General features: G+C 32.1%; 1 protein-coding gene across 1 annotated transcript in view; it reads left to right on the plus strand.

The window, feature by feature from the left end:
- The first annotated feature begins 385 nt into the window (after positions 1–385).
- The window catches only part of LOC141529721 (uncharacterized), a 31479-nt gene continuing 18779 nt past the window's right edge, over positions 386–13085 (plus strand). The window contains exons 1-7 of the mRNA XM_074246398.1: positions 386–527; positions 704–828; positions 1479–1722; positions 1940–2053; positions 3722–3951; positions 4983–5192; positions 7769–7982. Of these exons, the coding sequence (XP_074102499.1) occupies positions 386–527; positions 704–828; positions 1479–1722; positions 1940–2053; positions 3722–3951; positions 4983–5192; positions 7769–7982 (1279 nt within the window). The remainder of the gene's footprint in view (positions 528–703; positions 829–1478; positions 1723–1939; positions 2054–3721; positions 3952–4982; positions 5193–7768; positions 7983–13085) is intronic.

The following is a 13085-nucleotide window of genomic DNA, read 5'->3' on the forward strand; positions in this document are numbered from 1 at the left end:
CATTTTTACAACTGCAGGTACGTATGTGAGTCCATATGAACGTTTCAAAATCGTTTACTCTTCTTTGAAGAGAGCGTAAATATTTTCGAAAATGACTATCTACTGAAGCATAAATTTGATTGCTTTTGAAGATATTTACAGTTGTTTTAGCTTTTTATTAAATTTCTTTCTATGTAAAAAAATGTTTAGGTATTGGTTCCATCGATATTTTCACATTCTTTGACTTCTATTTTATGTTTTAAAACATTGATAAATAGAGACACTTCTATTGATCTTTTACGTCGCAAATATTTACAAAAACACGCGAAAAATTTTTTCTATTTGGCTGGTTTTATTTTTTCATAGGTTTAGTTGGGACTTTTTTTAAGCGGATATAAAAATTAATATGGGCTGCGCAACAAGCGTGACGTCCGGCAAAGGCAGCGGAACTCGTTTGATCGCAACAAAGCTTACGTTTACATGCGAGCAGTTGGAAAATCTCAATGGGTTTTTCCGGAAAACAATTGAATCAACTATTAGCGATAAAGGTAATCTTTTTTGATATCGCTTTTTGAATTAAACAAAAAAAAAATGCAAAGCATAGCTTTTGTCGTGAAAAAATTCGAGTAATAAATCTCGTAATTGACGTATTTTTTTTTTAAATAATTTTTTTTTTTTTACCAAAATTAACGAATAGTAAGCAAAGTATAATTCTTTTTCTCAGAAATGAAGAAAACTGAGGCAACAGTTGAAAGATTAATGCAGCGTCTACTGGCAGCTGTGGGAAAATTAGATCCCAGATTTTCTTCCATGTTTTTGGTATCTTTGAATGAAAAGCGCCGAGTAAAGGTATTTAAAAATACCGCGGTGAAAAAAAAATTAACTTGACTCAAGAGAAAAATTCTTGAACCAAGGAATTTTTCGTGGTATAAATAAATTTATTTTATTAAAAATTTTTTTGTTTTGAATCAAGTTAAATTTTTTTTGTAGCAATATTTTATGTGTATTAATTGTCTTTAAGAAATTTATAGTACTCTAGAAGTAGTTGGAGAAATAATTAATATCAAATGTGGATTAGTACGGAAATTAGTACGGAAAAAAAATGAAAAATTCTGTCTTAAAAATTTTTAGGAATTTTTTGATAAAAACTTGAAAGCAGTGATAAAAAATGTATTTAGATATTTAATAAATATATTTTTGATTAATATCGATAGAAAAAAGGATAATCGAAGAAAAAAAATTCCAAATTCACCTTTTTCCTTAATTGATTTTTTTAGAACGACTTTCATAAAAAGTTAAACATGTAAATAGTGATTAAACATAAAAATTAGTTAGACAAAATGGGCCTTAATCAGGAAAATCATAAAATTACTCATCATTCGACCAATATATTTTTTTAAAATAATTTTCTACCATTACCATGTACTTTAATTAGTGGTTACAACTCTGAGACTTCCAAAAGCGAAGTCGAGTAATTTATATTCCCACAAAAATTTCAGCAATTGAAGTTCGAATACCTACTGCGGATGGATGCACTCTCAAGCCCAATGATCGATCCAAACGTGAATATAGCAACTGTGGTGAATTTAGAAGAAGATGCAGCACTGCCGGGATTTGCGCGACTTCGTATTCGAGGAGTAAACATCGAATCGTGGGCTGAGTTTCTCGGTCCTGGTGGAAGATTGAGGAGAGATCTCGTGAAAGCCAAACTCGTGAACTTATTGGCAGCTGCTACAAAACAAGGTACCAAGTTTAAACTTTGGTTTTCACACGGATTGTATTTGTATTCGCCACCTGTTTAGTTTATCCAACATTACACCGTAGTCTTTCCGAGCACAAGATATCGATCTTTATACATCAAGATTTATTAATTTCCTTTCCGCGCGGTGTTCTGCATTATTCTGGCTCTAACAAACCCAAACTGTTAATTAATCTAGCGGCTTTTATTATTTCTTTCTAGAAACAATTAATATGGATGAAAGAACGTGTCAATCGCCTGGACAAATAGTCGATACTGAAACGCTTGATAAAATTCTCAAACAACCTGACCACTGCAGGATATTTTACGGATCTGGTAAGTTTATAATTAAAGTTATAATTAGCAATATACAGTCATTGTGTGATAGCTGACAACTGAAAATTATGATTGGAGAAACTTTGTTTCAATGATTTTTTATATTTTTTCTTTGTCACAATTATGATAATTTGAATGCTTTTGAAATAATTTTGGGAATGTTATTATTTATTAAAATGGTGTTTTATTTGCATAACTTTACAGTTTTACACAAGTTTTTTTTTTTTATAAAATATAAGTATCATAAATTAAGATTTTTAAATAGGTAATAATTATTAAATATTTCAAACATTTTTTAACTAGTATAAACATTTAAAAATATTATTTGTTGATAACACTTAATTTATTATTTAGTATTCCCTTTTCTCCTTCTATTGCCAATCCTTTCTTCTCTTAACCCCTCAGCATTCTTTATTATGTTCTCTGTTCTGCCTCTGCACTTTTTTCACCAATTTTTTCAGCTTCTGTCTTTCTTTTTATTAATTTTTCGATTTTACAAAAAATTTCACAAAAATTCGCGTCTATTTTACTTTTTAGAATTGTATATATTTTCCTTTCAATCTTTTCTTCCTCTACCAATTTATCCCCTTTTTCCGAATACTTAATTTTTAGAAATAATATTTTTTCTTAGTCTATAAATACTTCAATTCTTTTATAAATACACTAATAAAAATTCAGACATATTTATTATGAAATTTTTATTACATCATTATTTTATCTAAATTACAGAATACTACCCAAAAAACTTAAAGATAGAGAAGTAATAACAAAAAGCGTAGATAACTGGTAAAAATGTGCGAGTGCCCTGGGTGTTTAAAATGGAGAAATTATTTATACGATAAAAGGTTTTACGTGACATTTTTTATCGCCTACCAACTCGTACGTAAAATAGTATATTTTTGTGCTTGCAGCGTGATATCCTGAAAAAATGATGAATTTATTTCATATTTTTTTTTTGTTTGATTTAGAAAAGTTCTCATATATAAAATCAGAGACACTATGACACACTATTATCCGTATAAATATATATATTTTTTCCTCAAACTCGTTATTTTAAATCTCTAACAGTTATAATTAAGTAACTCCACTCGACCGTTCATTCTAATTTATAGGACACCACTTGTATTGAATTACTCGCGTGACTTGGCGTTTGCTCTACTAACACTCCGACAATCGTTCCGTTCATACTTAGATATAGGTATAGATTGTATAACTGCACAAGGATGATATATTGCTACTGCTAAAGTACAAGAGGTGTTAATAAAAAAGTTGAATACAAAAAAATAAGGTGTTATGTCGCGAGGAGAGAGAAATAAAAAAAAAAAGTTAAGAAAAAATTTAGGAGGATATAAATTAATTATTTAAATATTTGTTTTTTTTTTTTAATTTTTTATTTATTTATATTTGACTTGATTTGCCCTTTGATTTCTAACAAACAAAAAATAAAAATTTCAATTTCAAACAAAAAAGTTGAGTATGGAAATCCATTTTAGTAGATTTTGTAAAAATCTATTTTTATTTTTTTTATTATCCAGCGTATAAAATATTTTCATTTCAATACAATAACCATTTTCTCATATGACGGTTTTTTGAGTAGTCCCTTATTTTTATTCAGCAGCCAACAATTCCGTGGCATGACTCTTTCTCATGGTAATTTCATCCTTTCAGCCGTCGAGGAAAAAGAGCTGCCATTGCCGCGAGATCATCGTATAGTGCTGGTGGAAGATGCCACCGGAATACTCATACGAATAAGTTTGAACGCCCATAAAATACGTGATGTTGAAGTAAGACTAATTATTGGTGTTGGCGTATCTCTGTGGTCATCGCTAGCTGATTATCCAGGTCGAGTTCCATTGTACCATTGTGACGCTCTGCTTCATTACACTGCCGCTCAAAGTGTAAGTTTATTTGTTTGTTTATTTATTTATCTAGCTAAATTTATGTTTATGTTATACGTCTGGCTGAAGGATGTACACAGGGTAAATATTATTCATCACGTACACGCGATACACGTGACATTTGCTGGAGTGATTATTTAACTAACCTCGCATACTGTTCGTAGTTAATTAGCAATCGATTGTGGACTTTCTGGAGTGATTTATATATTTCTTCTGATGTTTAATGTATTCACTGACGCTGATGGAATGTCAATATCTTTTCATTAATATTAAGTACCTAATATAAATTTGTTCGCGATATTATTAAACATGCCGTGTGGTGAGGGTTAGTCTACTGGAAAATTTTAAGAGGTAGACGCTGAGAAAATTGATTATTATTAGGTAATTAAAATATTCCTTTTCGATCAAGTTAACTTTGTTGGTTTTCATTTAAAGACTGCTATGAGTTAATTAGTAAAGAGGTATTTTTGCGTAAAAGTAAATTTTTATTATTAGAGTGTAAAAAATAATTTAATTAAGTTATCAAGTTTTATAAATTAAATGGCTTTTAATAAATAATTTAATTTTAAATAGTTTAATTTTATTTTTGGTAAAAGTTACCATTTTTTTTTTAATATTAAAGTAATTATTAACATGAAAAATTTTTGATTTAATTGGATATGGATATTTTTCATATTTGCCCTTATTACTCCGAATTTTTCTGAAAAAAATTATTCAAGATCTCAAAACAAAATTAATAATCCAACGAATTTAGTCAAAAATAAAAAAAATAAAGATATTAACAGACAATTAAAAAATTTCTCACTTGGAATTAAAATTTTGCAAGAAGAATGCAATGCCAGCAACGTGTATATAATATAATTAAATTAAAATGTACATCAAGATGTTGACTCAGGCGAAATGGCCCCGGTATAATCGCTCCGAGATTTAGTAATTTTAATTTCCATAATAAGTGTATCATTTCAAGTGTTGGTTATAATCACCTTAATTTGTTTTATTTGCATATATATCATTATAAATATATTTAACAGGGGATGTACGCAGTAGCAGTAGGTCCTTATCCGAGTGCTCGTTGTGACGATCGTGCAACACTCTGGCGTCTCCGTGCTCCAGCTGCCGAGACAATCATGAGTCAGCATTATTCAGACGAAAGTGTACCAGCCCTGACGGAGTCTGTCCTCATGCACACAGTAGATCAACTACGTGGAAGATTACCATTGAATTTATCCATCAAACAAAAAGTATTGTGTGACTTTATTTTTATTTCTTATTTCTACTTTTACTATTACTTGTAACTTTATAGTTTATTTCTTTTAAATCACTTTTATATCGCGTGACGTTCAAACGAGAGGAAACTTTTTCATGGGTTGTTGCGGGGCCGTAAGAAAAGAAAAAAAATATGGAGTAAGAGTTGTTGGAAAATTTTTCACCAAAGTAAGGGTTCATTTTCTTCCTTCATTTTTTTGTGACTCAAGGAATTTTTTTCTTTTTAATAACATAGCTTTACAACCGACTTTTAAAGTCGCATTTTCATCGCAGTTAGGCTTGTGTATTTGCTACATAATGACAAAACCACATTGTCGTTTTTCAGCCAACTTTCGACGCATTACCTTTGCTTTCATTTCATTGAGTCCGAGGCAACCACCGCGAGTACTTTAATTATAACATTTCTGGCTTTATTAATTTTTTCCTTAGCCGAAAAAAAAATTTTCCAGGTATAATTATGTAAATACAAGTTCTTTCAGAGTAATATCGCACTTTTTTTATAAATTCTCCGCGTTCCGGTAATTAATTAGCAAATTTTTTCTTAAACTATTCTCAACCATGAAAACTTTTGATGTCGAAAAGCTTTAGCGAAAACTAAAAACAAGAGGGAAGAGAAGAAAAAAGATGATAAAAAAAAAAAAATAACATAAAATAGCCAAGGTACATGCAATAATGAGAAAAGTTGAATTGATTTAAGATTCCGCCGGTGAATCAGGTCGTTACCGAATTATCGGAGATGAATAAACAATGAGCCAACGCTATCCCAGGTGACTTTTGAGGCATGCCTTCTACCAATTCGCTTATGAATGTTGGATGTAACCAATGTCTCCGGAGAAATGTGACAAGTTGTAGATTCAATTTAGTTTTTCCTTACAGTTTTAGAGATAAACTGTTCGAGAGATAAGACTTTTTCCGCGTGAGTTTGCACAAAGTACTTATGAAAAATAAAAAGCTTGAAAAATAAGGGTTGAGGTTACGATATTCAGCTACCGAGTAAAAGAATGATATTCATATTTTTTTATGCATGTAAGTCGTATGTAACTTTTTTTCGGTTTCTTTACCAGTTTTAAATGCCACGGGAAAATCCCTTCTGTTGACATTAATCTTAAAAGTGTGAAAGGAAAAAACGTTTGTAGGTCAAAAGGTTGCTTCACTTTTTTGTGACCGTACGATACCATATAAGTAGTTTATTTAAATTTATAGCACAGCTATTCATGATTTATTCCCAAGCTTATCAACATATTTCTCAAATGACTTTTTTTTTTGTTATTATTATTATTATTATTACCATTATTGTGAACAAAATAACTACTCAGGCCGAGTTTAATTAATGAAGACTAAAAACTGTCTAGTCTCTGTCTTTGGCACAAAGATTGAGGAACAAGTTGAGTTCTACATTAATACTGCGAATAATAAATCCGTTTGATAGTGATTGTCTTTGTGTTTACTAATCCATTGAACCAGAGAGAGAAAAAACTATAAAGAAAGAAAGAGAGAACAGGAATAAAGGGAAACTGACACCCGTTGGCGGAGCTTTTACTTTCTGTCAGTGCAAAGAGCCAACTTTTGGTGCAAACTTGAAGCTGATCTTTTGAAAGATCAAAGATCTGGCACAATCGCACAGCTCATAGAAACCTCGTTTCGGAAAACATGACTGTCGGGGGATAAGTTTTCGACAACGTTTTCGTGGGACTTTCGCGCAAAACTTCCTCACCAGCTTCCTGTGTGTCACTCTGTCTTATTTTCTTTAATATCTTTTTTTTTATCCCGCTACCTCTTTTGGATTCCTATACTCTACTGCTACTACTACCACCATTACTACTATTGCTCGTTTTCCGTTTTGTTCTATTTCCGTTATCTAGTTTAAACTTCATCTACAACTTTATACGGCTTATAAAATTTCTCTTTTCTATTGACAACCGGAGACAAAGCTTGTAAGATAATCAAACTTTAAAATAGGAAATGTTTATACTGTTTATTGTGATAGTTGTCTTTCTAGTTTATATTCATCGTATTTTAGGGTTATTTAATTATTTATAACACCAAAGCTAAATATTCACCACATGCATACATTTATTTAGTATTAAGTTTATTAAAAATTTTGAGTTTTATTTTTATTTGAATTTCAAATATTGATAAAGAGAAAAAATTTTGATCCAAAAACAATTTATTAGTTTTAGAATTTTTCTGATTAATTAAATTAAAAATAATCAAATTTTTAAAAATCAAGTTAATTTTTTTTTCCATAACATTTTGAAATTAACTTTTCACCACATGAACATGCATATAATGAAAATATGAGTAATTAGTAGCGAATGTTACAGTTAAATATTTGAGCTCAAGTATGTCATACGCAAAATATTGTAACAAGCGTAATTAATATTAACAATATTATAATTATAAATAACTGAAATAATACAAAACTTTGAGGTATTAAATTTACCAACAACAACTTTTAATTAAAAATTAATGAAATTAAAATGTGTGTAATAATTAATTATAAAATATGATCAGATGCAGGCGTTGGATATTAATTTCTTGAATGAATTAGGACATACTGAGAGTGGTATCACGTCACATTGTACGAACGATACACTGGTGGTCGCTGGAGAGAGCAGGACCAGACCCTCTGAGGAGTTGGTCTCCCGATAGTCTCTCACGTCACGTTTTACTGGCACTCGACGAATTGGTCACCGCCCTCAGGTGTCAGAGCTTGCGGTGTTACTTTCATCCCCGTTGCAACGTGATGCTGCAGTGTGCCAAAGGTACGTCTCGTTTATGGTATGTATTTTTATTTATTTCTATCACGTAAAAAAATGTTGCATTTATGTTAAAACCATAACAAAACACTATAAATGTTGAGGTCTAGATAAATTAAATTTGAGAAAGAAACAAGCTTCATTTATACTGAAATTTTAATGTCAATAATTATACAACAAATTTTAATTGAATATTTTATCTTATACTTATCACACAATATTTTTAAAGTAAATATTACTCTAAAAATTAAAAAAAAAAGATAAGATAATAAAAGCTCAGAATAAATAGACAACGATAATAATTTTAACAACTACATGGAAAGAACAAGATGACACTGGATATCATCCCAGATTACACTGAGTATAATCCAGATATCACCCAGTATAATCTGGATTATACTAGTTACTATCTGAAATTTTTTTCACCACAGATATCACTGAATATAATCTAGGATGATATTCAGTGTCATCTTGTTCTTTCCGTGTAGTCAATCATATTTATTGATTTTCGATTCGAGCATCAAAAAAATAGTTTTAATAAGTTTATAAAAATTAATATGAAAAACTCAAATTTGGACTAAATCTCAATTTTATACTTTTTACGATCTTAAAAAAAAAAATCAGCGGATTTTTTTGACAATATCTAAGATCTATATCCAATATGTATACAGAAAAATTCCTTAGAGTATAAAGGAAAAAATATTAACCCATTATTCGTCTCAGCTTTTAACTGAACCTCACACTTCCATGCTCTTCTACTATTTCCAGTGCTTTATATTGCCTTAAAAAGATAGTGAAAACTAGACTAGACTACAGCACGATGTATCCGCTGGTGCAAACGCAATATCGGTGGTACAATATTGCAAGGTGCTTTTCTGTGTGGTTTATGAAATGTTTTCTGAAAAAAAGCAAATTCCTTTTATTCAATTTTTTTTCTATATTTTTCAAAACCAACCGACAGTGATAATGATAGATGAAAAAAACGGATAACTAAATCCTGTAAAGTAATATAACAATTTAACTGACTTTGCGCTCCATCATTTGGCATATACAAAAACGAAAAAAACTAATGTTATTGTGATGAATACAAGGAAATTATTTGAAATCTCATCCTTGTTAGTTAGCTTCATACTCAAAGAACCGGATGCACAAAATTTTTGCGGGCAACTTCACCTGGTTAGTAGTGTCTCTAGTCGTCGTTGTCGGTGCCGTGCGGTTGCCTCGAGAACGGAGGCCGGAACTGTGCCGGGACGTAATTAAAAAGCTTCGTATTCCCGTCGTTACTCCTCCAAACAGAATTTAATTGCTAGTGTCGAAAAATTTAATGTATTTATCCAGATATTATACTATCATTATTATTATTATTATTTTTATTTTAATGATGTTTATTTATTGAGTTTTCTTCTAATTTTATCTCATTACTTAGTAAAGAAAATTAATCTCAAGTCTATAATAACACCTGAGCTTGTATCACAATTAGTTTGATAACAAACTTTCCATCACGTTCACCAGACTGACGGCTTCGAATAATATTCTTGAGAGTATCGTGTACAAATTATACTAAATTATTGAGCAACTTTATTTTGTATATAATGTATATTAATACACTAGTCACAAAAATTAAGGGATATAAAAAAAATTCCAAATTTTTTGGTGATTTTCAGCGAGCTGTAACTCCGAGGAAAATGATCGCACAGAAAAAAAAAAAAAAAGCAAATTGTAGCTCCAAGTGTCTAGTTTTTAGATATGATCATGAAAATTTTTTGTCATCGTCAGGTCTGGAGAAATCCTAAGAAAACTACTGAAAAAAAATTTTTCGAAATTTTTTTCGTCTTAAAAAAGGTCTACGGGCTTCAAAAAAATTTTTTCGATTGTTTCGTTTAAAAGCACTTTTAGTAAATTTAATACCCTTTAATTTGACGTAATCAAAAGCCTGTACGATAATTTGCCGCGGAGTTATCGTCAATCAAAGCAAAAAGTTTTTTTGACTTTGGAAATCAATAACTCTGGAAATAATGACCGTATAGGAAATCGAAGGAGGGTTTTGAAAACTACACAATATTCTCTATAAGAAAACGTAAACCGCTTTTGAAGAAAAAATTTTTTTGAATTGAAAACTCGGCCTGAAAAAAGACAAAAATTCGCATAATTAAGGATATTTGGATAACTTGGTATAACTTTGGATAAAATGGATGAACGAAGGATATCGTTGGTAATTTTTAACTTCAAAGTGTCCCCTAAAATCCCTAAGAAATTCAAAGCGCTGCGATTTTTTGTTCATAGTGCCCAGAAGCTTCAAATTCTGTGTTTTCGCAAAAATCACCATTATGAGCAATTTTGTGATTTTTATTCATTTTTCCATTGAAAAAAATTTTTTTTTTCAAAATTCTTTATTTTTTCGATCAAAGAGATTGATTTTTCAAGAAATTAAAAAAAAAAAAAATTTCAATTTTTTTCGAAATTTTCTCAATTTTTTTCGACTATTGTTTTACCGCCGGCATTAGCGTTACCCAAAGCGTACCACGTGGAGGTTGCTCGGTCGGGTTTACGCTTCTCACACACAAACGTGTGTGTGTGTGTGTGTGTGTGTGTGTGTGTGTGTGTGTGTGTGTGTGTGTGTGTGTGTGTGTGTCTTTGTCTGCGTGTTTGTCTGTTTGCAGCTGCCGAATGACCTCTGTACGCACGGCAGTAACTGCTCAGTACCGTGTATTGCCACCTCTGTTCCGAATCACAGCTCGTAAACGCTCTTGCATGTTGATGCATCGTCGAATATCACGTTGCGAAATTCCTTGCCAACAACGTAACAACGCTTGAGTCAACTGATGAAGATTGTGCAGTTGCGGATAGTCTCGCCGCAATCGACGCCCAAGCATGTCCCAAACATGCTCAATTGGGTTCAAATCAGGACTCATCGCTGGATGATTAAGCGTTGTTACGTTGTTGGCGCGGAGAAAAGTTCGCGTACGAACTGCAGTGTGAGGACGAGCATTATCCTGCATCAAAATGAACCGTCTTGCCCCCATGCGTGTGCGCATAGGCAGGACGTGTGGCTCCAGAATTTCGTCGACGTACCTATCGGCAGTCAACGTCCCACGAACGATGACCAACGGGGTTCTGGTATTGAAGGACACGCCTGCCCACACCATGACTGATCCACCATTGAAAGCTGTAACTGGTCTCGTAAAACCATCCCGATCTCGTTCTCCACGACGGCGCCAAACGAGAGATCGTCTATCGCTGCCATGAAGACAAAATCGAGATTCGTCAGTCCATAATACACTGGTCCACTGTCTACGACCCCAATGGTGATGATCATGAGCATAGGCCAATCGGGCTCGGCGATGTCGTGGAGTGAGCATAGGCACGCGATTTGCGCGTCTAGCGCGTAGTCCTTGCTCTCGAAAGCGATTTCGAACCGTCGATGCCGATATGTGTTGTTGGGGAGGACGTTGTCGACGATTGCGAAATTGATGAGCGATCGTGTGGGCATGCGCAGTAGGGTTTCGACGAGCTTCTCGAATGATAGCTCGATCATCACGCTCGGTAGTGATTCGTAGTCTACCTTGACCCGGACGACGATCGTAACTTTGAGTCGCGTTAAATCGGGCATAGGCCCGACTGATAACGGACTGGCTCACTCCCATAGAAGCTGCTACTTCCACCTGACTGTAGCCCTCTTGAAGGAGGGTAACAATGCGAGCCACATCTGTGGCAGCTAAATGTCGACGAGGCATATCAAAAGGTGCTTATCAAAGAAAAGCTTACATAAAATTCACGTAAGGAATTTAGGCTAAAAAGAAAACGTAAAATTCAAGTTTTGTGTGAGGAAAAGCCGAACTCCGCGGGGGGTATATCAATTTGTTTTTATTGAATTTTTAAAATGAGATTTAAAACTAAGGCAGTTGCCTTAGTTGAGTTAATTTTTTTTGACAATAGTGAAGCATTCTGAAGACGATAAAAAAAAAAAAATTTAAAAAAAAAATTTTTGATAAAAAAAATTTCGAAAAAAATTTTCGAAAAAATTGAAAATTTTTTTTTTTTTTTTTTTCAAATTTTTTGAAAAATCAATCTTTTTGATAGAAAAATAAAAAATTTTAAAAAAAAATTTTTTTCAATGGAAAAATGAATAAAAATCACAAAATTGCTCATAATGGTGATTTTGCGAAAACACAGAATTTGAAGCTTCTGGGCACTATGAACAAAAAATCGCAGCGCTTTGAATTTCTTAGGGATTTTAGGGGACACTTTGAAGTTAAAAATTACCAACGATATCCTTCGTTCATCCATTTTATCCAAAGTTATACCAAGTTATCCAAATATCCTTAATTATGCGAATTTTTGTCTTTTTTCAGTCCGAGTTTTCAATTCAAAAAAATTTTTTCTTCAAAAGCGGTTTACGTTTTCTTATAGAGAATATTGTGTAGTTTTCAAAACCCTCCTTCGATTTCCTATACGGTCATTATTTCCAGAGTTATTGATTTCCAAAGTCAAAAAAACTTTTTGCTTTGATTGACGATAACTCCGCGGCAAATTATCGTACAGGCTTTTTGATTACGTCAAATTAAAGGGTATTAAATTTACTAAAAGAGCTTTTAAACGAAACAATCGAAAAATTTTTTTGAAGCCCGTAGACCTTTTTAAGACGAAAAAAATTTCGAAAAATTTTTTTTCAGTAGTTTTCTTAGGATTTCTCCAGACCTGACGATGACAAAAATTTTCATGATCATATCTAGAAACTAGACACTTGGAGCTACAATTTGCTTTTTTTTTTTTTTCTGTGCGATCATTTTCCTCGGAGTTACAGCTCGCTGAAAATCACCAAAAAATTTGGAATTTTTTTTATATCCCTTAATTTTTGTGACTAGTGTTTGTGCGATAGATAGAGTGCTTTAAGCTCCACATTTTGTGGTATGTAGCGTGCAATATCACCTCGGAAAATTATCCATCGTCGTTAATTATCAAATTTCTGCCCTGACAATCATGTTTTAACTCACATACAACGGTGACGTGATCATAATTACAACGTCAATACCACATGTACGCACAAAGGTGTTGACTTTTCTTTGTATAGTTAAATATCAGTCCTTATAAAAAAAATATGCGCTTGTG

The sequence above is a fragment of the Cotesia typhae genome, unplaced genomic scaffold, assembly GCF_013202065.1.
Source record: "Cotesia typhae breed Kobodo isofemale line unplaced genomic scaffold, CoteBio_Ctyphae contig_48, whole genome shotgun sequence".
Classification (NCBI taxonomy): Eukaryota; Metazoa; Arthropoda; class Insecta; order Hymenoptera; family Braconidae; genus Cotesia; species Cotesia typhae.